This window comes from Scyliorhinus torazame, chromosome 1 (assembly GCF_047496885.1).
Source record: "Scyliorhinus torazame isolate Kashiwa2021f chromosome 1, sScyTor2.1, whole genome shotgun sequence".
Lineage (NCBI taxonomy): Eukaryota > Metazoa > Chordata > Chondrichthyes > Carcharhiniformes > Scyliorhinidae > Scyliorhinus > Scyliorhinus torazame.
The window spans coordinates 283,028,481-283,053,473 of NC_092707.1; the positions used below are offsets into that span (position 1 = coordinate 283,028,481).

Below are 24,993 nucleotides of genomic sequence, written 5' to 3' on the forward strand. Positions count from 1 at the left end.
TTGTTTCGTTCCTCCCTTTCAGTCTGGATGTAAATGGTTTAAGTGAAAACAACCGTTAAACAATGGAGTTAAAAATAGCTTACAAGTTGATTGTGGGATTCCACTGGAAAGGTCTATTGCCATAATAACACATTGGCTTTGTTAGACATTTATGGTTGTGCTTCACCAGGCAACAGATATATCCAGTTTAGGAAAAGAACAATTGACTCTTGGTTGGTATTTTGTCCCCCTTTATAAAGCATTAGTTAGGCCCCATTTAGAATACGGTGAGCAATTTTGGGCCCCACACCTCAGGAAGGACATACTGGCACTGGAGCGGGTCCAGCGGAGATTCACACGGATGATCCCAGGAATGGTAGGCCTAACATACGATGAACGTCTGAGGATCCTGGGATTATATTCATTGGAGTTTAGGAGGTTGAGGGGAGATCTAATAGAAACTTACAAGATAATGAATGGCTTAGATAGGGTGGATGTAGGGAAGCTGTTTTCATTAGCAGGGGAGACTAGGACCCGGGGGCACAGCCTTAGAATAAAAGGGAGTCACTTTAGAACAGAGATGAGGAGAAATTTCTTCAGCCAGAGAGTGGTGGGTCTGTGGAATTCATTGCCACAGAGGGCGGTGGAGGCCGGGACGTTGAGTGTCTTTAAGACAGAAGTTGATAAATTCTTGATTTCTCGAGGAATTAAGGGCTATGGAGAGCGGGTAAATGGAGTTGAAATCAGCCATGATTGAATGGTGGAGTGGACTCGATGGGCCGAATGGCCTTACTTCCGCTCCTATGTCTTATGGTCTTATGAGAGCAATCCTCTCCATTTCCCTCCTCTATCCCTGCACATAGATACATAGAAGATAGGAGCAGGAGGCGGCCTTTTGGCCATAAGACCATAAGACATAGGAGCAAAATTAGGCCACTTGGCCCATCGAGTCTGCTCCGCCATTCAATCATGGCTGATATTTTCTCATCCCCATTCTCCTGCCTTCTCCCCATAACCCCTGATCCCTTTATTAATCAGGAACATATCTATCTCTGTCTTAAAGACAATCAGTGAATTGGCCTCCACAGCTTTCTGCGGCAAAGAGTTCCACAGATTCACCACCCTCTAGCTGAAAAAATTCCTCATTTCTGTTTTAAAGGATCGTCCCTTTAATCTGAGATGGCGTCCTCTGGTTATAGTTTTTCCTACAAGTGGAAACATCCTCTCCATGTCCACTCTATCCAGGCTTCGCAGTATCTTGTACGTTTCAATAAGATCCCCTCTCATCCTTCTAAACTCCAACGAGTACAGACCCAGAGTCCTCAAACGTTCCTCATACAACAAGTTCTTCATTCCAGGGATCATTCTTGTGAACCTCCTCTGGACCCTTTCCAAGGCCAGCACATCCTTCCTTAGATATGGGGCCCAAAACTGCTCACAATGCTCCAAATGTGATCTGACCAGAGCCTTATACAGCCTCAGAAGTACATCCCTGGTCTTGTATTCTAGCTTCTTCTAACCTCTTGACATGAATGCTAACATTGCATTTGCCTTCTTAACTACCTACTGAAACTGCACATTAACCTTTAGAGTATCGTGAACAAGGTCTCCCAAGTCCCTTTGTGCTTCTGCTTTCCGAAGCATTTCCCCATTTAGAAAATAGTCTATGCCTCGATTCCTCCTTCCAAAGTGCATAACCTCACACTTTTCCACATTGTATTTCATTTGCCACTTCATAGCCCACTCTCCTAGCTTGTCGAAGTCCTCCTGCAGCCCCTTGCTTCCTCAATACTACCTGTCCCTCTACAGATCTTTGTATCATCTGCAAACTTAGCAACAGTGCCTTCAGTACCTTCTTCCAGATCATTAATGGATATTGTGGTGTGCCCTGAGGCACACCACTAGTCACCGGCTGCCATCCTGAAAAAGACCCCTTTATCCCCACAGGCCCTTCGAACCTGCTCCAACATTTATCACGATCATGGCTGATCATCCAACTCAATAACCTAAACCTGCTTTCTCTCCAAAACCTTTGATCCCATTCGCCCCAAGTGTTAGATCTAGCCGCCTCTTGAATATATTCAATGTTTTAGCATCAACTACTTCCTGTGGTAACGAATTCCACAGGCTCACCACTCTTTGGCTGAGGAAATGTGCCTTCATCTCTGTCCGAAATGGTTTACCCTGAATCCTCAGACTGTGACTCCTGGTTATGGACACACCCACCATCGGCAACATCTTCCCTGCCCGCTTTAATATGTTTATCTTTTAGATGGTCATCCATCTCCCTCTTAAATGCTGTGATCATTTTAATTCAATATGAAATTTTGGTGAAGGATTCCATAACCCAAGAACCTTTAATGGAAAATAATTCTATAATGTCCTCTTTATATTCGTAATACTAATACTTAGTACACTACCATTCACCAATTAATGGACATAATTATCCACACTCTTTCAACTTTCCAACATTTGAGAAATTTCTATTAGGTCCTTCTTGTTGCAGTACTTTCTCAGTTGTATATTACTTTATAAAAAAGAGACCAAATAAATTCCACAGGCTGGTTATTAGTTTTTACTTTTTGATTAGTGTGTTTGGAAGCTCAACATATCCGAGAACATCTCATTCTGAAAATATAACTCATCTGTCTTACCCAGGAAAAAATAGTTTAAATTCAAAACTGTCAGAAAAGCTGAAAGCATCTCTCCTAAAAAGGTGCATATGCTCTTGTGGACTAATTACAGTTTTTATACAAACATTTCACTGTTCAGTACTTTGTTGCTCGTGTTTAATTGTGAATAAATTTGACGAGCTGCTCATTGAACACAAAATGTTCAAGTCTTCTAAGTTGATAGGGGTGAGAAGAAGTATCCTACATACCCCCAGTAAGCAACTCACTATGATTGTAATTCATTTAGAGTTGGTTGTATTAATGCAGCATGATGGTGAAATGGATCTACTTACAGAAATTGTCACCAACTACACAAGCAAACTAAAATAGTCAATTCTACCAAAATAAATTACATTTTCCATAACTCTCGTCAGCTCTTAGATAAAATTATTGAACATTGGAATGTCTAACTCTAAGCAAATTCATGGTACCCATCCTGTCTTTCCATAATGTAGGACAGGGGACCTAATAGTTTACTTTGTGGAACAAGTTTACGTCAATAAAGTCTGGAAAACCTTCTTACCTTCCTTTGACAGAGGCAGCCTGGTAGAAAGCCTTAAGGGATACCGGGCACTCGTATTCTAGGGCCTCAATGTGATTTGAGAAATTGATAGACCATGGAAACTGTACCCGGGAGATAACAAGCTCATACACCTGTTCAGGAAAGTTTGAGAATGATTATTTCAACAAGCTTCTTTCTGTGCTGGACAGCTTTAGAAACTGACTCTAACAAGCAGTCTATAAGAACATAAGAAAATAGGAGCAAGAATAGACTGTATGATTCCTCGAACATGCACCACCATCAAATACAATAATAGGTGATTTTTCCCACCTGCACCCCTCATCCCTCGATTTCTGGAAAGAGCAAAAACTGTCCATCTCAGTTTTGAATATACTAAAGAGAGGATCCACATCCCTCTGGGGTGGATAATACCAAAATTATCTTGAGTGAAGAATGGCCTGTGGTGGTATTGTGATGTCTACCCTTTGCAAATTTGATCCCAGACTTCTAATTGTTGGTGGAGGCCACTGATGCCAAGGCCCTCACTGCTTGACTGTATGGTGGGCTACTGGTTAAGCCCCTAAAGTGCCAGACCTGACCCCACACCAGAACAATCTGTTTATTCTCGTCATCATTGGTACTTTTCAAATTCCATTCCAGGATGTTGTTACTGCTTCCAATGGCAAACACTTTTGGTCACTTCCACTGTAGGAACCATTGCAGGAAGCTTGTACGACAACAACTTCCATGTAAATAGTGCCCTTAGCATAGGTAAAAGCCGAGGTAATGACACTATGCAATATTAATGATACATGTTTTTACAAGATTATGTCAAATTCCTAATTGCCAGAAAATAACATATAGGAAACTTTAGACAAGCAAATTGATTGCACTGTACCTGTGAGTGACTGCCATCTGCTGATGTAACATTCACTTCCACTCTGGTATGTCCTACATTTAGGTATGTTTGATTACCGATACTCTCCCGATTAACAGTCACATTCATATTACGGTCTGGGGCAATTGGTTGAACAATTACACTGATCTTATTTAGTGGTGCTGTACCTAATATGTTAAGAGAATAATTTTTAATATGTGAAAATAACTTTGTCACTACATTCAATAACAGAGTGATAGCTCCAAACTGCTTTAACTATGTAGCATACACATGTGAATACATATATATATAAAATTAGAATACAACTAGATGGATTACAAAATCTCTCTGGTCCGACAGCTTGAACATATTCCATCGGACAATTGAGACACCCTACCCTCCTGCGCACAGCCTAATAGGGAACAACTTCATATTTCAGCATTCCATGCAGATTAATAAACTGTAATGTAAAATGTAAATTATAAAATACAGGATAGATAATGCTCAAAAGATCCTAAAAGCACCTCTGTTCTTGATGCACTTCCTCAAAAGAATATGTTGGTACCTGGTCTGTAGGAACCAAATAAGCGGTTGTATCTGCATATGAATTTATTCCATAAGCTGCCGCCTCCCACGCCCCAATGAGGACTTTTTGCTTGTAAGTCATATTGACTTCTCAAAGCTCCAAATTATAAATTATCAAAACTTTGCATCTGGTCGAGTGACAATAATCTTTAAAAAAAATTTTTTTAAATAAATTTAGAGTACCCAATTACTTTTTTTCCAATTAAGGGGCAATTTAGCGTGGCCAATCCACCCAGCCTGCACATCTTTGGGTTGTGGGGGTAAGATCCACGCAAACACGGGGAGAATGTGCAAACTCCACACGGACAGTGACCCAGGGCTGGGATTGAATCCTGGTCCTCAGCACCGTAAAGCAGCAGTGCTAACCAACGTGTCACTGTGCCACCTCTTAGTTGCATTTGATTATCTTTGCATACAGGCAGTCTTTGGAGTTATGACAGAATTGGTTCCTGAAAACCACATCTTAGGTCGAAATGTCGCAAATCAAAACCGATTTTCCCCCAATAATGTTATAAATTGGGGCAAAAACAGAAACAGAACTAAAGAGCCCATTAAGACTTGAAACGTTAACTGTTTCTCTCTCGACAGATGCAGCCAGACCTGCTGAGTTTATCCAGCATTTTCTATTTATATTTCAGATTTCCAGCACCTGCAGTACTTTGCTTTTCTGCTCTTGGAAAATTGGGGACTGGTTCACGAACCAAGGCCTCATAACCTGGGCGGGATTTTCCAGTCATTCTCACTGGCAGGATTTTCCTGTCCCGTCAAAGCCAATCCACGTGGTGCGTTCTGTGGTGGTGCAGCCGACAAGTAATGTAAATGGCTATTGACTTCAGCAGGACCGGATGATCACAGTTATGACCAACGGCAAGTTGGCTCTGCCACAGGAAAACATGCCGTTGGGTGTGGGGTGGGGAGATCCTGACCCCACTTTTCATCAAAATATCCCAGAATACTGTACTCAATCAATCATAAAAAAGTAATGTAGCAATAAATTAATATCAATTTTAAGAAATCGTTTCAAAACACAGATGTGTCGGAATAGAAAATGTACATAGGAATAAGAAGCAGAAGTAGGCAATCAATTCAGCCCCTTGAGCCTGCCCCACCATTCAATCAGACAGTGTCTGGAGTCATGGATAAGGGCAGTGCAGAATGTGAATGCATACGTACGAATGTTTGACCTTGTTCGCTGGCTTCGTAAAGTCAAAACCAGCGGTATAAAATCGAAAAAGGGTGTCAATTTATAAACGTCATAAGTGCTGTTCGTCATAAATGACACATCATAAGTCGAGTACTGCCTCTATTTGCATTACTTCGTTTTTTTAAATCACGTTCCAAATTACGTTTTCATGGCTCTAAGAAATATTGCATGCCCACAGCTATTTATGGTCTTCTGACGCAAATGTTTTCCTTCTCTCCCCTACAGCATTACCCTGTTGCTCCAATACTTTGCCGGGAGTTTTCTCCATGAATGTTTAAAATCCCAGAATTTCCACATTAACAAGCTGTGATTTGCATAACTTGACAACCAATTGAATCCCTGACTGTCTAGAAATTAGATATTGTACTATTTTGGAATCCACAGAAGTTTTGGAGATTGCAATTTCAGTATTGGACCCATAAATTGAATATAGAAATTTAAGCCGAGTTTGGCAACATTCCTCATTAGAGTTCTAAGCTCCGTAATCTATTTAATTTTAAAATAATTTTAGGAGAAATTATGTTACTGTTAAATACCAAAATAGTATTGTTCTTTTGATCTACAATCATTTTGTGTTTAACATAGAACATAGACATAGAACATACAGTACAGAAGGAGGCCATTTGGACCATTGAGTCTGCTCCGGCCCAATTAAGCCCTCACTTCCATCCAACCCCGTAACCCAATAACCCTTCCTAACCTTTTTGGTCACTAAGGGCAATTTAGCATGGCCAATCCACCTAACCTGCACATCTTTGGACTGTGGGAAGAAACGGGAGCACCCAGAGGAAACCCACGCAGACATGGGGAGAACGTGCAGACTCTGCACAGACAGTGACCCAGTGGGGATTCGAACCTGGGACCCTGGCACTGTGAAACCACAGTGCTATCCACTTGTGTTACCGTGCTGCCCTCTGTTCCTCTGTTTAAAAGCTGACTAATTATTAAGGTTGTTGAGAAGAAGCCATTGCTGAGTCCTGTAAAGAGGCAGGTTTTCAAGAAACCTGAAATTCAGCATAGGTTAATATTTTCCAAAAATGTCTTTCCCAATGCTGCAGAAAAAGCTATCAAAGGAGGCTCACGTCTTAAGGTTATTCCTAAGCTGTGCATACACAAATATTACTACATGCTGGTTATTTGTAGTTGTTTCAATGAAGTATTTAAATTGTACATAATAATGTAGTCAAATTTAGCATGCAAAACTTTGGGCTTGCATTGGATGCTTCTATCATCCATAAAAGACTGCATGTATTGGAGGGGTTATGCAAAATTCAGTTTAACATAATTAATGGTCATTCTTAATCATGGATTATGTGACCTCTGAAGGCAATGCCCATAAAAAAGTGTCCTTCCCATTCATACGGACAAAATTCACTAACCAACAGCACTGTACAATATTGTAAAGTAATCAAAGGGTCTTGAGTCAAAATTACTGCCAAAATTCCACCAACTCATCTCCTGTCCCACCAGGGGTGCCAACATCCTCAACCACTGCTACACAAACATCAAGGGCACCTACTGATCCATCCCCCGACCGCTCTTTAGTGGTCCTTTCCTGGCATACAAGCAGAAACTTAAGTGGGAGAAACTGGTTAAGGTCACGCAATGCTGGTCCGAGGCAACAGATGAGCTCATGCACGACTGCTTGGAGTCAGTGAACTGGTCCATATTCAAGAACTTAGCGGCCAACCTAAACGAATTTGCCACCACCGTCACAGACTTCATCATCAAGTGTGTAGAAGATTGCGGCCAAAGAAGGTTGTCCGTACGTTCCCCAACTGGAAACCATGGTTTAATCGGGAGATTCACTCCCTATTGAAGGCCAGGTCTGAAATGTTCAAGACAGGCGACCCTGACCTATACAAAAAATTCAGGTATGACCTCCGCAAAGCCATCAGGGATGCCAAGAGACAATGCCAGACTAAGTTAAAGTCACAGACTAACAACACGGATTCTCGTCAGTTGTGGCAAGGCTTAAACAACATAACGGGCTACAAAGCAAAGCGGAGTAGAATCTCCAGAAACAGCACACCCCACCCCAATGAGCTCAATGATTTCTATGCTTGGGTCGAGCAGGAAACCATCAAACCGCTGTCAACTGCCCCTGCAGCCATGGACACACCCATACCTCCTGTCACAGCTTCCAAAGTCAGATCAGCCTTCTTGAAAGTGAACCGTCAGAAAGTGACGGGTCCTAACTGGGTCCCTAGTCATGCACTCAGATCGTGCGCGGACCAACTGACAGTGTTTTCGCGGAACCTTCAACCTCTCTCTATTCAGACTCCTGTTCAGTGACTACAGCTCCGCCTTCAACACCATAATCCCAGCCAAGCTCATATCAAAACTCCAAAACCTAGGACTTGGTTCCTCTCTCTGCAACTAGATCCTCAACTTCCTGACCCATAGACCACAATCAGTAAGGATAAACAACAACACCTCCTCCATGATAGTCCTCAATACTGAGGTCCTGCAAGGCTGTGTACTGAGCCCCCTACTACACTCCCTATACACACGACTGTGCGGCAAGATTTGGCTCCAACTCCATCTACAAGTTTGCTGATAACATAACCGAAGTGGGTTGGATCGCGAACAACGATGAGTCAGCGTACAGGAAGGAGATAGAGAACCTAGTGGCGCGATGTAATGACAACAATCTCTCCCTCAACGTCAGCAAAACTAAAGAGCTGGACATTGACTTCAGGAAGCAAAGTATCGTACACTCCCCTGTCTGCATCAATGGTGCCGAGCGGGAGATGTTTGACAGCTTCAAATTCCTAGGTGTGCAAATCACTTACAATCTGTCCTGGTCCACCCACGTCGACCCTACAACCAAGGAAGCACAACAGCACCTATACTTCCTCAGGAAACTAAGGAAATTCAGCAAGTCCACAATGACTCTTACCAATTTTTACAGATGCACCATAGAAAGCATCCTATCTGGCTGCATTACAGCCTGGTACGGCAACTGCTTGGCCCAAGACCGTAAGAAACTACAGAGAGTCGTAAACACAGCCTAGTCCATCACGCAAATCCGCCTCCCATCCATTGAGTCTGTCTACACCTCCCGCTGCCTTGGGAAAGCGGGCAGCAAAATCAAAGACCCCTCCTACCCAGGTTATTCACTCTTCCAACTTCTTTCATCGGGCAGGAGATACAAAAGTCTGAGAACACGCAATAACAGGTTCAAAAACAGCGTTCTCCTTGCTTTTACCAGATTCCTGAATGACCCTCTTATGGACTGAACTGATCTCTTCACACATTGTCTCTACTGAGTAATACCACACTCCGTATGCTCACCCGATGCCTGTGCCTATGTATTTACATTGCATATTTTTCCATATCCTATGTCTTTTCATGTATGGAATTATCTGTACGCAGAACAATGCTTTTTTCACTGTACCTCAGTACACGTGACAATAAATCAAATTCAAATTCACTGTTAAAAATGCAGAAAATATCAAGACACTCTGGCAGGGCAGGCAACAGGGGACTTGCGGTAGATATCTTAATTTTACTTTTAATGAGCTTAATTCATAGAATCCCTACAGTGCAGAAGGGTTGTTTATTTGTACATCATTATGTAAACATTTCCTTTTTTATCTTCAATCCTGCTACGTAAGGAGATTGACTGACCTACACTGGAGGTAGCTTAATATACTTTTAGCATTCATCAAAGAAACTTGCCACATACATGTATATTTATATTCATCGATAGAAAATGCAGGATCAAGCGGCAACATTTCAGCTACTGTCAGTCCACTTAGTAATGGAGTGCTTGGACTGAGCTTTGTCGCCTCTATTCTATAGTGCTTCAGAGTTCCATCTTCTGCAGCAACTTCAATCTCAATTTTATTTAGACCATCTTGGAGGCCGACTGTTTGAGAACCACCTGAACCCTGGAGGAAAAAACAGCAATAATTTAATCAAATTACAAAATATTGCATGGATAATTATTATTGTCATAGCCATCTGGATATGTCTGATTGACATTGGCCAGTAAGCCTTGTCCTATAGTACAGCTCCAATAGTCTCCACAAGCAATGAAGGTGAAAATCATTCCTAATGACACTCAAGGAAGGTAATGTTTATACAGGCACATGAGGGACAGTTGTATAAACAATTTCTGGTGAAAGAATGTCTCAAATGTGTGAATTTGGATCAGCTGTGGCATTCTTTGTCTCTGAAACAGCAGATAGTGGGCTGAAGACCCACTCCTGGATCAGAGCAGGGAATCTGGACAGATATACAAGAGCAGCACTGAGAGGTTCTGACTTTCCAGTGAGCCTTTAAACCAATACCATCTGTAGGGGCGGATGATAGAGGTCCATGGCATTACTTGAAGATGATTATCCCTTTCAGCAGTATTACTTTCTCACTTATCTTATTTTGTTTGTGGTTTCATGTCGTGTGCATACTGGAGATTTTGTTTCCTCATAAAACATCATATCAAAAGCAATTAAATCAGTTCCATCAAAGTGGTTATGCTTGCAGAATAAAAATCATTCTGTAAAGTAGTTTAATTGTTTCTCAAATGAAAGATTACCTGTTGAAATGAAATGAAAATCGCTTATTGTCACAAGTAGGCTTCAAATGAAGTTACTGTGAAAAGCCCCTAGTCGCCACATTCCGGCGCCTGTTTGGGGAGGCTGTTACGGGAATCGAACCGTGCTGCTGGCCTGTTTCCAAAGCTGGTCTGCTATCAAAGCCAGCGATTTAGCCCTGTGCTAAACAACCCCTAATTATACCTGGCTATGTGCTATCGTGCAGTGCCCCCTCCCTGCCTTTGATCTGACAGTATGTTTATATGTCAACTTTAATGTCACTGTAAAGCAGCTGTCTGCTTCGGAGATCTCTGCACTCCTCGGATTCTGACCTCTTGAGCATTCGTGATTCTCATGATTCAACCATTAGTGGTTGTGCCTTCAGTTGCCTACCTCCTACCTCTGGAATTTCCTCCTAAGTCTCTCTGCATCGCTTTCATCCTTTATGATGCTCCTTAAAACTATCTCTACGTCCAACCTTTTGGTCATCTGCCTTGATATCCCTTTATATGGTCAAAATTTCAAATGTATTTTGATAGCACTTCTGTGAAGCAACTTGCGGTGTTGTATTAGATTGTTAGAGTGTGATATAAAGGCAAACTGTTTTTGTTAAATAGAATAAACAATACTGAATCATGCCATTTGGTCTGTCTTACGTAATTTTCAAGCCCACATCAATAATGGTTGACTAATAGCTCCTCTCTGTGCTGGCCTAGCAGGCTATTCAGCTGTATTCAAAGTAGCTTACCACCATTTTTTATAGGGGAAAATTAAGCAATGAGTTTTGGCCTTGCTAACTATACTCAGATTCTGGGAGTGATTAAAAAAAAAATTGTAGTATATGCAGATGCCTCGGCTCGAATTGTATGTCCCTGATGTTGGATAAAGGACTGCTGTCAGCCCTTGGCATCATCCATGGCACCATGGGTAGCACTCTCATCTCAGAGTCAGAAGGTTGTAGCTAAAGTCCCATTGTAGACACAAGCACAAAAATCCATGTTGACACGCCTATGCAGTACTGTGGGAGTGCTGCACTGTTGAAAGTGCTGTTGTTTGCATGTGATGTTAAAACGATGCCCCTCAGATGGATGCAAAAGATCCTGGGGCACTTTTTTGAAGAAGAGAAGGGGAGTTCTTCACAGTGTTACAGCAATAATTATCCCTCAATCAACATTATTAAAGAACAGATCAACTAGTCATTACCATATTGCAATTTGTGGGAGCTTGCTGTGTGCAATTTGGCTGCCCCGTTTCATACGACAACAGGTAGGGACACAGAAACAGAGGAGGCCATTTAATCCCTTGAGCCTGTTCTGCCATTCAATTAGTGCACGGCTGATCAGTGACATAACTTCAAATACCACATATCTTTCTTCACATATAGTCTCAATCTTTCAATTCACTGTGATCATTCCACTCCTCAGAAAAAAAGCCACGACACAACCAACCTTAGAGGCCACCACCCCATCTTCAACCTTGCTTTCCTTTCAAAGTCCTTAAACATTTCACTAATACAAAAGCAGAATACTTCAGATACTGGAAATCTGCAATGAAAACAGAAAATTGGATGACCCTTCATCAGAACGAAAATCAGGGGCGGGATTCTCCATTGCCCAACACCGAAATCGTGTTAAGACGATCGGGTGGTGAATGGGCTCCGACACCGGTCAGCCACCCTCCACCCCCTCCGAAATGGCATCATCATGACGCGCGCCACGCGGTTGCAGTGGCGTTGGCTCCTCATCGGCCGGCCCATCCGAGATGTCCACCCCTGATGGGCCGAGTTCCCGATGGCACGAATCATGTGTGGTCACACAAATCGTGAACCCGGCGTGGCGGCTGAGGACTGTGACCAGTGCCGCCACACTCATCCGGGGTCCGTGCTGCTGGACGGGACGGCTTATGAGAAGGCTGGGGGACTGGTGGGGGGTGGCCAGGGGGTGGGCTGTGGGGTCGCAGATGGTGGATTGGGTCGCGCACAGCCGGCGCCATGTTGTACGGTGCGACCGCTGCAGCTCATCAACCGTGCGCATGCACAGCCCAGGACTCGGCCATTCTCCAGGCATTTTCGGCGCGGGAAGTGGGAGTTCCAGTCAGCGCTGGTGTTAGCCCCTCACCGGTATCGGTGAAGGGTTTGCGCCGATATTTTTGATATAAACCTCCCACCGAGTCTCCTTTCGAGCCGGCACTCAGCCGCAGAAACGGAGAATCCAGTCCCAAATCTTTTGTGACTGTGACAAAGATAAACGATTTGTTGCCCCTCCCAGTCACTGTTATCTTCATCAGCCTCACTGACCTCCGAGGTATCTGCACTTACGGAATTCTGGCCTCTTGAGCATCCCCAATTTAATTGCTCAGCCGTTGATATAGGCCCGAAGTTCTGGAGTTCCTTCTCTAAACTTCACTGTCTCTCTACTCCTCTCTCCTCTTTAAAGATGATCTTTTAAACCTACTTTTTTGGGCAAGCTTTTGGCCAACTGCCTTACTATCACCTCATGCAGCTCACTGTCATATTTTGCTTTATAACGCTGTGAAGCACCTTGGGACATTTATTGCATTAAAGGGGTGATATAAATGGAAGTTATTTCTGTTGTTTTATCCACCTTTTCCTATATTTCTTATTGCCTTTGGTTAACAAAAAAATCTATTGATCACAGAGTTAAAATTAATAATTGACCTAGCATCAATTGCTGTTTGCAGACGATAGTTCAAAACCTCTACCATCCTTTGTAGATAGAAGTATTTCCTAACTTCATTCCTGAAAGGCCTGGCTTAAATTTTAAGACTATTCCCCCCTAGTTCTAAATGACCCAACAAGCAGAAAAGGTTTCCCTCTATTTATCCTAGACAGAGCCTCAGGTCAATGTCTCCAATTATCCTTTCAGTTCTCTTTAAAAGCTTTGATTAAATCACATCTTAACCATCTATATTTCAGGGAACACACAACACTAGTTTGTGTAATCTCTCCTCATTATTTAACTCTGAGGAGTTCATGTTTCATTTGGTTAATCTGTGTTGCACTCCCTCCTAGGTCAAAACATTTTTCCTAAAATGCAGTGCGCAGACATGCCCACAGTACTTCAGATTTGGTCTAATAAGGGTTTTGTATAGCTGAAGTGTGGCTTGTACTGTAGTCCTCAAGATATGAAGACCAGCACTCCATTAGCCTTTCTGATTATTTTCTCTACATGCTCATGGCATTTTAATGATCTGTAGACTTGGGCCTTCAAATGTCTCTGGACCTCCATTGTTTCTAGATTTATAGCATGTACAAAGTACTCTGCCCTATCCTCTTTAGGTCCAAAGTTGATGTCTTGAAAATCTATTTATCAGTTTTGTCAACTTATTTAACTCATCAAGGGAAAGCTTCTAAAAATAATTCTGCAGGATAGAATTAGTCACATAGAAAAATGTGGGTTGATTGAGAAGAGCTAGAACAAATTTCTAAAGGGGAAATCGTGTTTACCTCTCTTGCTGGAGGTTTTTTGAGGAGGTAACAGAAAGGGGAAATAAGGGTAATGCTGTTGATGTGGTATATTTGGACTTTCAGAAGGCATTTGATTCAGTGCTACACACAAACTTGTGAGAAAAGTTATAATTCATGGAATAAAAGGGAAATAGCAAAGTGGATTCAAAATTGGCTGAAATAATAGGAAGCCGAGTGCAATGGTCAATGGGCATTTTGGGCTGGAGGAAGGTTTGTAGTGGTGTTTCCCAGGGGTTATTATTGGAACCTTTTTTTTCCCTTGTAGATTGCATGATGGGAAATTTGGTCATGTACTATACCAAAAAGTGAACACTGATGCAAACCACAGGTGTATAGGCATAAGACCTCCTGTGGTGAACCACAAGAAAGGTCATAAGCCAAAGGTAACAACTTCGTAGCAAAAAGGAGTAAAAGACTTGGAATTAGACAGCCGCAGACCCTGAGCAAGAGGGTAATCTGACTTTTGTGGTTACAAAGAACTGTTAAGGGGGAAGCTTCATAAGGAACATGAGCAGATGTGTCCTATTTGCCAGACATCGGGAAGATTGACCTCGGACACATGAGGGTCATGCACATACATCATCGAACATTTGAGAAAGTTGTAGAAATTGGTATAAAGGAGCAAGGGATTGAAGCCTCGGGAGCAAAAACCATGGGAACAACCATCGCAGAGGCAACCCCAAGCCAGTGGCTCAGAGGCCAGTGAAGTACACCTGGAGAAAGGCCTGGCCAGCTGTTCTGTTGGGGGTACTCCAGGTTGATTAGTGAGTTATGTAACATTCATTAGTATATTGGGTTAAAGCGTCTGTGTGACATTTATCAAGTTGAAAGTACTAAGATCCCGGACCAGACCCCAACAGTGGCTAGGATACTGGACAGAAACCCCAATATTTTATTTGAATGTTTTATTTGAATTTTTTAAGGCTGTGATGAAAAGATACCTCACTCCAGGAATGATTTCACGCAAAATAGGGATATGGTATATCAATACAAACTTTATTACTAACACAGTATTAAAATATCTTTAACATCACACAAGAAAAATAGCTTACAATTATCCCTTAATAATAATAATAATAATAATAATGTTTGAACAATGTTTGACAAAGAGTCATCCAGACTTGAAATGTTAGCTCTCTTCTCGCTTTACAGATGTTGTCAGACTTGCTGAGATTGTCCAGTATTTTCTGTTTTTGTGCCCCTTAATCAATGTTTATTAATACAGTGACACAATAACCCTTAAATCCTATCTCTATTTCCACTTAAACAAACCCATCTCAAGTCAATCCATTTTTAAATACAGTTAGCAGACCCAGGTACACTTGCTTAAGAGATGTTCTTTGAGACTGTTTTAAGAGATAGACCTGAAGCCTGTCAGAACAATGCAGGCTCTCTAGCTGAAGTCTTCAGAAACTGTCTTCATGGTTTGACATCCAGGAACCAACTGAACAACCTCTGCTTCTCTGATAAAATGCCTAGTACTCTAGCTCCTCCGATTATTTACATAATCTTACCAACTATCTACTCCCCAGGAACCCTCTTAATCCAAACACAAATCCATTAGCCCAAGCTTTTACGATGCTTTGATTGCACCTCTGTCTCCCAAAACGCCTAGCTGCCTTGTGAACCAGAATTTTTAAAAACACGATTGTGATTGTGGCAGTCACACACATTAACCTAGGACTTTTAACTCTTACTGCACCAAATACATATAATACAATATATTTGAAATTCCTATATTCATCACAAACGTGTGTGTGCCGGCACTGTCGCACAGTGGTTAACACATAGAATTTACAGTGCAGAAGGAGGCCATTTGGCCCATCGAGTCTGCACCAGCTCTTGGAAAGAGCACCCTACCAAAGCCCACACCACCACCCTATCCCCATAACACAGTAACCCCACCCAACACTAAGGGCAATTTTGGACACTAAGGGTAATTTAGCATGGCCAATCCACCTATCCTGCACATCTTTGGAATGTGGGAGGAAACCGGAGCACCCGGAGGAAACCCACGCACACACGGGGAGAACGTGCAGACTCCGCACAGACAGTGACCCAAGCCGGGAATCGAACCTGGGACCCTGGAGCTGTGAAGCAATTGTGCTAACCACTATGCTACCGTGCTGCCCCTCTGCCCCTACCACTGCTGCCTCACAGCCCAGGGACCAATATTTGATTCCGACCTCGGGCAACTGTCCAGGTCTTGGTCCGTAGCTCTGTTGATTATGGGACCTCAAGGACACATCAGAGTTTGTTTTCATAAACGAGGATTTCATTTCTACCATCTTTCAGTCACTCTCCACCCTATGGGCAAAATAACTAAACTTCCCCTCTAATCCTTCTACCAATTACTTTAAATCTGTGCCTCCTGCTTCTTGCAAATACAAAATATTGCAGATACTGGAAATCTGAAATAAAAACAGGAAATGCTGGAAACATTCAGCAGGTCAGCACCACTTGTGGAGGGAGAAAAAAGCAGAGTTAACGTTATCTACTCTTTCCTCATAGATAGAATTCCTCAATCTTGGCAACATATTGGTAAATTTCCTCAGTACCCTCACATCTCAGCAATTTGCTCTCAAGCCCACATGCCCATTCTCGGGTGTGGCGGTCGGGTGTGTCAACTAGGGGATTTTCTCATTGCGGTGTTAATGTAAACCTACTTGTGACACTAATAAAGATTGTTATTATTCCTCTTGCAGTCCAAAGATATGCAGGTTAGTTGGATTGGCTATGATAAATTACCCCTTGGTGGGGATACAGGGATAGGGTGGAGGTCTCAGTAGTGTGCTCTTTCAGAGGGTTGGCGCAGACTCGATGGACCGAATGGCCCCCTTCTGCACTGTAGGGGTTCTATGATGAAATTGGCATATTAGCACAAACGAAGGGTCTTTAAGTGAATACTATTAGTCTTGTGTAGTGTGACTTGCCAGTTGTAAACCCTCGAGGAATAGAGGGGTCAAAACCCTGACATATTAATGATCTAGATCTTGGTGTGCAGGGAGCAATTTCAAAGTTGCAGATGATACGAAACCTGGAAGGATTATAAACTGCGAAAAGGACAGTCTAGAACTTCAAAAGGACAGAAACAAGTTGGTGGACTGTGGGGTAGTAGATAAAGTTTGATGTGGAGAAATGTGAGATGATACATTTTTGTAGGAAGAACAAGGATAGACAGTATAAAATAAAGGGTAAAATTCTTAAAGGGGTGCAGGAGCAGAGGAACCTGCGTGTATTTGTGCATAGATCATTGAAGGTGGCAGGACAGGTAGAGAGAGCAGTTAATAAAGGATAGAGTATAATGGATTTTATCAGTAAACGCGCAGAGTACAGGGGCAAGGAGGCTGTGCTGAATTTATACAAGATATCAGCCGAAATATTTTGTACAGTTCTGAACGCCAGGCTACAGGAAGGGTGTAAATGCATTGGAGAGGGTACAGAAGAGAGTTACAAGAATATCCCAGGGATGAGAAACTTCAGTTATGAGGATAGATTGGAGAGGTTGGGTTTTGTGAGGGCCACGAAGAATCCAGCACAAGTTTCAAGGATACAAAGAAATAACATTTATTTACAATAACATACATATACACAACAGCAGCAGCAACCTCGCTTGCTACTTACTCCTTCCTGCTGGTTCCAAACTGGCCAGCTTTATTTATACAGGGAGTCTGCTAATGATTTCTCCGCCCCCCTCATTGGGTCCCCAACCAATGGTAAGCAGGCAGGTTATAACATCCCTCCCCCCCAAAGTCCAAGGAATCCACCGAAGACCCTGGCGAAGGAGGGCGTCGGACTAGTTTTGCCGCAGGGCGGTCACCATTTGCACGAGGCGCTGGATCGGGCGGCGTGGAACGAGACGGAGACCGGCGCTTCCGTGATGAACGGTGTAACGGTTGTACATCCACGGCCCATGGGCCCGAGGATTCCCCATCTGATCCGTCCTGTGTCTCCATCTCGGAGTCAGAGTCTGCTGCCTCTGTCATCTTGGCGTCTCTATCGCCACACGGTTCTGTAACGACCTGCGCAGGCTTTGAGTGAGGCACCAGAGGAAGATTGTGAGGACTACTTCCATTATCTCTGAAATGAAAAATGGTCTCTGCGGCTGTAGAAATGAGCTCCGGGGGCGGGGAATCTTTGGAAGGGATAGTCTTCTGGACCGAACGTGGTCTACATGTTTGCGCTGGAGACGACCCTGTGCTTGCACCTGGTAAGATATAGAGCCCGTTTGGTGAAAGATTACGCCAGGGACCCACTGGGCACCACCAGCAAAATTGCGAACGAACACTGGGTCACCGGGCGCAAACTGCCGAATCGGCCGATGCCGAGAAAAACCCTGTCCCTACCGTTCTTGTGTGCGGCGTACTTTTGCGCCAATGTCCGGGAAAACCATACTAAGGCGGGTGCGAAGTCTCCGGCCCATTAGGAGTTCTGCGGGAGCTACCCCAGTCACCTCATGGGGGGTGGTCCGATACGAAAACAAAAAGCGAGCCAGTCTAGTGTCCATTGACCCGGAAGACTGCTTCTTTAGGCCTCGTTTGAATGTCTGCACTGCGCGCTCTGCCAACCCATTTGAAGCCGGGTGGTAAGGGGCAGTGCGGATATGGCGGATGCCGTTCATCTTCATGAACCTCGCATACTCCTCACTCGTGAATGGAGTGCCGTTATCCGTGACCAGCACCTCGGGGAGGCCATGTGTACTAAAAGACAAACGCATCTTCTCAATTGTTGCACAGGACGTTGTGCCTAGCATCTTATGCACCTCCAGCCATTTAGACTGGGCGTCCATTAATAAAAGGAACATGGATCCTTGAAAAGGGCCGGCGAAATCCGCATGCAAGCGCGCCCAAGGCCGCCCTGGCCATTCCCAGTGATGTAGGGGGCACGGCCGGCGGAAGCTTCTGATGCTCCTGACAAAAGGAGCAGTTTTGGGCCACCTTCTCAATGTCGGCGTCGAGGCCTGGCCACCAATAACTCCGGGCCAACATTTTCATTTTGGTCACACCTGGATGCCCATTGTGCAAGTCTCTCAGTATCAGCTGCTGTCCTTTTTCCGGGACAATCACACGCATCCCCCACAAGAGGATGCCGTCTTCCACGCTGAATTCTGACAGCTTGGAGGAAAATGCCCGCAACTCACCTGGCAGCTGTCTATGCTGCCCACCATACAGGACTATGTGTTGAACCTTGACAGGACTGGCTCCGTCTGGGTCCACTCACGGATCTGTGATGCTGTGACAGGCAAGGTGTCCATAACATTTGGGGTTGCAACCACCTCACCGGTCGTGGGGGTCGACATGGGGCCGGTCGATAAAGGCAATCGGCTCAGTGCGTCGGCATTTGCTATCTGCGTTCCTGGTTTGTGCTCCAGAGAATACTCATATGCAGCGAGCAACAAAGCCCAGCGCTGGATCCGTGCGGAAGCAATGGGCGGTATTGGCTTATCCTCTCTGAAAAGTCCCAGCAGAGGCTTATGATCAGTCACTGGTGGAAACATTTCACCGCAAAGACCACTGCCAGGCCCTCCTTCTCGATCTGCGTGTACTTTCTTTCCGCTGCAGTCAATGTGCGGGAGGCAAAAGCTATCGGCCGCTCGGCCCCGTTCTCCATCTTGTGGGAGGACGGCCCCAATACCATACGGGGATGCATCACATGTGACAAGCAAAGGCTTTCCAGGGTCATAGTGGGTTAGTAACCCAGACGACGACAATTGTTGTTTTACCCGCTGGAAAGCGGTTTCTTGCGGCTGACCCCAAACCCAGGTGTGATTTTTCTTTAGCAGAGGATGCCAGCGTAGTTGCCAGATTGGGGAGGAACTTCCGTAATAGTTTACGAGGCCGAGAAAAGAACGAAGATGCGAAGTGTCAGTCGGGGCGGGGGCCTGTTGAATCGCGCGCACCTTCTCTGCGACGGGGTGCAAACCTTCGCGATCCACCCGATAACCCAGGTAGACAATTCCTTCGCCTGAAAGACGCACTTTGTGCGACGTAAACGGACTCCAGCCTCCGAAAAGCGTCTAAGGACAGCCTCCAGATTTTCCAAATGTTCCTGCTCCGACGTCCCTGTGATCAAAACGTCATCTAAGTAGACAGTGACACGCGGTAAAGCTCTCAAAATGCCCTCCATAACACGTTGAAAGATAGCGCAGGCAGAGGATACTCCAAAGGGCAAACGTGTATATTCATACAGACCCCGGGGTGTATTAATCATTACATATGATCGGGAGGCAGGGTCCAGCTCCAACTGTAGGTAGGCGTGACTCATATCTAATTTTGTGAACGAGAGTCCACCTGCAAGCTTTGCGTTGAGATCCTCTATGCGAGGCATTGGATATCGGTCGAGTCGGGAAGCCGTATTCGCTGTAATTTATAGTCGCCGCACAAGCAAACTGTGGCATTCATTACAGGTACAATTGGTGCTGCCCAGTCAGCGAAACGGACAGGCCTGATAATACCCAAAGTCTCCAAATGAGTGAGCTCCCCTTCAGGGCGCGCCTGGAAATAGCACGGCGTGGCTCCTGGTTCGACTTGGATACAGGCTACGGCCCCTTTTATTTTCCCCAAATCGAGCTGGAATACATATGGGTATCATCCTAGCACCTGAGTCAACCCTCCAGAAACTGTTTGGAGGATGTGCTGCCACTGCAAACGCAAATGGCATAACCAGTCCCGACCCAACAGGCTGGGTCCATGGCCGCGCACCACGATAACTGGGAAACGCCCCTCCGGGCGTCCATAAACAGCAGGGGTCATTGTAGTTCCTGCTATGTCCAACGGGGGGGGGGGGAGGAACACACGAACACACAAACACGAACGAACACACACACACAGGAACACACACACACAGGAACACACACACACAGGAACACACACACACAGGAACACACACACACAGGAACACACACACACAGGAACACACACACACAGGAACACACACACACAGGAACACACACACACAGGAACACACACACACAGGAACACACACACACAGGAACACACACACACAGGAACACACACACACAGGAACACACACACACAGGAACACACACACACAGGAACACACACACACGAACACAGGAGCACACACAGGAACACACACACAGGAACACACACACAGGAACACACACGCACACAGGAACGCACACAGGAACACACAGGAACACACAGGAACGCACACGCACACAGGAACGCACACGCACACAGGAACGCACACGCACACAGGAACGCACACGCACACAGGAACGCACACGCACACAGGAACGCACACGCACACAGGAACACACAGGAACACACAGGAACGCACACGCACACAGGAACGCACACGCACACAGGAACGCACACGCACACAGGAACGCACACGCACACAGGAACGCACACGCACACAGGAACGCACACGCACACAGGAACGCACACGCACACAGGAACGCACACAGGAACGCACACAGGAACGCACACAGGAACGCACACAGGAACGCACACAGGAACGCACACAGGAACGCACACAGGAACGCACACAGGAACGCACACGCACACAGGAACGCACACAGGAACGCACACGAACGCAAGCGCACACACACACACCTTTCTTTATACAGGTAGTCTGCTGATTTCTCCGCCCCCCTCATTGGGGAAGCCCACCCACAGGATTGTGGATTGTCATTAGTCCCCAGCCAATGGTAAGCAGGCAGGTTATAACATTGGGACTCTTCTCCTTGGAAAGAAGGCAGCTGAGAGGAGATTTGATAGAGATGTTCAAAATCATGATGGTCTGGACAGAGTAGATAGGGAGAAACTGTTCCTGCTCTTTAAAGGATGAAGAATGAGAAGACTCAGATTTAAAGTGAAACAAAGCAAACGTGATGTGAGAAAAGCTTTTTCACAAGAGTGGTTGAGGCCTGGAATGCACTGCCTGGAAGTGGGGTGGAGGCAAGTTCAATAGAGACATTCAAGAGGGTATTAGATGATTACTTGAATAGAAACATATGTCGGGGTATGGGGGAAAAGGCAGGGGAATGTCACTAAGCCACGATGCTCACAGACACGATGAGTCAATTGATCTTCTTCTGCAGTGCAACAGTTCTGTGATATCAATATATCTTTGCAATGTCACATTTTCATCTACTCTGCTTTCAACACCACCTATCTTTGTGTCAGTGGCAAACTGGGATAGGCATTTTCCTATCACATCCTCCAAGTTGTTAATTGATAAGTTAAGTCCTGTCAGACTGTGGCTCAGTTGGTAGCACATCTTCTCCTCCCCAGTTGTGGGTTCAGAGACCAGAGGACAAAAATATATGCACTGATGCTCCGTGCAATACCCTGGTAGTTCTGTACTGAACTTTGGATGAGATGCTAAACTGAGGCTTTGTTTAGTGGACATAAAAGATCCTAAGGTACTACTTTGAAGAAGGACAGGGGAGTTATCCTTGGTGTCCTGATCAACATTTAACTCTCAATCAAAATCAATCAAAAGAACATTTTTCTCCTCCTTCAGTACCATAACCCAAAAGGGCATTGGCAATCATGGACCTCCATTAGATTGGTCCCTGAATATGCCTGAGAAAGTACTGCATAGGTTTGCTATTGCCTACAGTGTGGCTCTCCAGGAAACTCCCCTGCTTTTACCACCTGCCATCAGACGTATTGGAAGGATTGTCAGGCTGATAATGAAGAGTCGTGTAAACTCGCAACGTTAACTCTGTTTCCCTCTCCACAGATACTGCCAGACCTGCTGAGATTTTCCACCCTTTTTTGTTTTTATTTGAGCATGCAAACATCCACATCATTTTGTTTCTATCTGTGGCCATCAAGTCCTGAAGTGGGACTTGAAACCAAGCATTTTTTGGCCCAGAGGTGGCGGCGCTAACGACTGCGTCATAAGACCTCTTAAAAACAGATTATGTGGGTCATTATCACATTGCCATTTGTTGGGGAGCTGGCTGCCCGAAAAGTGGCTGCCGCGTTGCCTCCATTCAAAAAGTGAATTTTGGGTTTGGAACGCCCTGGGGTGGTGATACAGACACTATATATATGCTGGATGTGTGTGTGTAATAATCCTTATTATTGTCACAAGTAGGCTTGCATTAACACTGCAATGAAATTCTGTGAAAATCCTCTAGTTGCCACACTCCGGCGCCTGTTTGGGTACACTGAGGGAGAATTCAGAATGTCCAATTCACCTAACAAGCACGTCTTTCGGGACTTGTTGGAGGAAACCGGAGCACCCGGAGGAAACCCATGCAGACATGGGGAGAACGTGCAGACTCTGCACAGACAGTGACCCACGCCAGAAATCGAATTTGGGACCCTGGCGCTGTGAAACAACAGTGCTAACAACAGTGCTACCGTGTCGCCCATGTGTATGGGTGTGCATACATACAGCTGCAGGGGCTATCCCTCTCACTCATATACACACATAATGATACTCACAATGATTTGGTAAGAGGCGTGGTTGTCACTGGTCACCGGGGTGATAGTCAAACTGGTCACATCGTTGCCCAGTATCACTTTGTAAGTGAGGATGTCGGCGTTGAAAGCAGGCTGCAGTGTTCCGTGAGAGACCGTCAGCTTCTTGAGGCTGCAGTCGTCCATCTCTTCCCCTCTATGTGGGGGATTGTGTGTATGGGTGAATGGGATGGGCAGTGAGGTGGTTTCTGTGTGAGTGCTTGGGGGGTCTATGGGTGGGTGGGATAGGTTGTGTGTGTGGGGAGGCAGGTTGTGTGTGTGTGTGGAGGTGTGTGGGTGGGGTCTGTGGATGGGGGGATTGTGTGTGGATCTGTGTGTGTGGCTGCGATGGGGGGTATTGTGGGCATGTGGTGCGGTGGGGGGGGGGGCTGTGGGATGGTGGGGGCAGTTGTGTGTGGGGTGGTGCAGTAGGGGGTCTGTGGGGTATTGTGTGTATGGGGTGGTGCGGTAAGGAGATCTGTTGGGCGATTGTGTGTGTGGATCTGTGTGTTTTGGGGGGGGTTGTGTGTGGGTGGGTGGTGTGAAGGGGTTATGTGTGAGAGGTGGGTGTGTGGCTAGGTGTGCGGGGATCTGTGGGTGGGTGTAGGGATTGTGTGTGGGGTGGTGCTTGGGGATCTGTGGGAGATAGTGTGTGTGGGGGGTCTGTGGGTGGGTGGGTGTGGAGGTACTGTGTGTGTGGGGTGGTGCAATGGGGGGGGGGTCTGTGGGGGTGGTGGTGCGGTGGGGTTTGTATGTGTGGGTCTGTGTGTGAGTGGGTGGTGTGGTGGGAGGGGTCTGTGGGGGATTGTGTGTGTGGGGTGGTAGGTGGGGTCTGTGGGGCGATTGTGTGTGTTGAGTGGTGCGGTAGGGGTTCTATGGGGAGATTGTGTGTGGGGTGGTGCGGTAGGGGAGGTCTGTGGGGGGGATTGTGTGTGGGGTGGTTCTGTAGGGTGGTGGGGGGGATTGTGTGTGTGGGTCTGTGTGTGTGTGACTGGGTGATGCGGTAGGGGCTCTGTAGGGTGGTGGAGGGATTGCGTGTGTGGGAGGTGCGGTAGGGGAGTCTGTGGGGGGGATTGTGTGGGGTGGTGCGGTAGGGGTTCTGTAGGGCGGTGGGGGGATGTGTGTGTGGGTCTGTGTGACCGCTCCTGTTGTCCGCTCTCCTCACTCAGCCGCCCAACCTTAACATGTCGCCGCTCCCATGGCAACCGACGCCTTTCACAAACACCGAGCCATGGCGGCGGTGGGGTGATAATCGCCAAACGCCCTTTTATCCACGCACCACAGAATCAGCAGATCACTCACAAGAGCATTTGAAGGGCGGCGGGTTTATTGAATTTTTTTCTCTCTCTGTAACAGACGGCCTCCTCCTCCCGCCGGACTGGACTACATCTCCCGGCAAACTCTGCACGCTCGGCACATGCGCACTCCGAGCCGCTAGGCCAAAACAGCTAATATTCGATTTTCCCACCACTCGATGCAAACACGTCGGACGATCTTCCCGAGGGAGCGCTTAGATTTATTTCTCACGCCCCGATCCGAATTTGAAACCTTGTCCTTTTGTTTGACGTGACAACACGACTACAACCACCGGCATGCCCTGTGCGCCTTGAGCATGTGGTGGACTGGCCTCGGCATTTCTAACATTCCACTAATAATCAATTATTCCATGACGCTGCGCACATATATTGAATTCTACTCAGTGT

At 45.6% G+C, this 24,993-nt stretch overlaps 1 protein-coding gene across 4 annotated transcripts in view; it reads right to left on the minus strand.

Moving 5' to 3' along the window:
• Positions 1-24,993, minus strand: part of LOC140421878 (uncharacterized) — a 276,272-nt gene extending 251,279 nt beyond the window's left edge. For 2 of the 4 annotated variants that reach the window (XR_011947154.1, XM_072506844.1), the window contains exons 1-4: positions 23,276-24,162; positions 9,511-9,715; positions 4,052-4,218; positions 3,175-3,305 (exon numbers count right to left, since the gene is read on the minus strand). Coding sequence is in view for 3 of the 4 variants with exons in the window: in XM_072506844.1 (XP_072362945.1) it covers positions 3,175-3,305; positions 4,052-4,218; positions 9,511-9,715; positions 23,276-23,437 (665 nt within the window). In the remaining variant the exon portion in view is untranslated. Of the gene's footprint in view, positions 1-3,174; positions 3,306-4,051; positions 4,219-9,510; positions 9,716-23,275 lie in introns of all 4 variants that reach the window. The other 2 variants (XM_072506852.1, XM_072506859.1) reach the window with 2 other exon arrangements.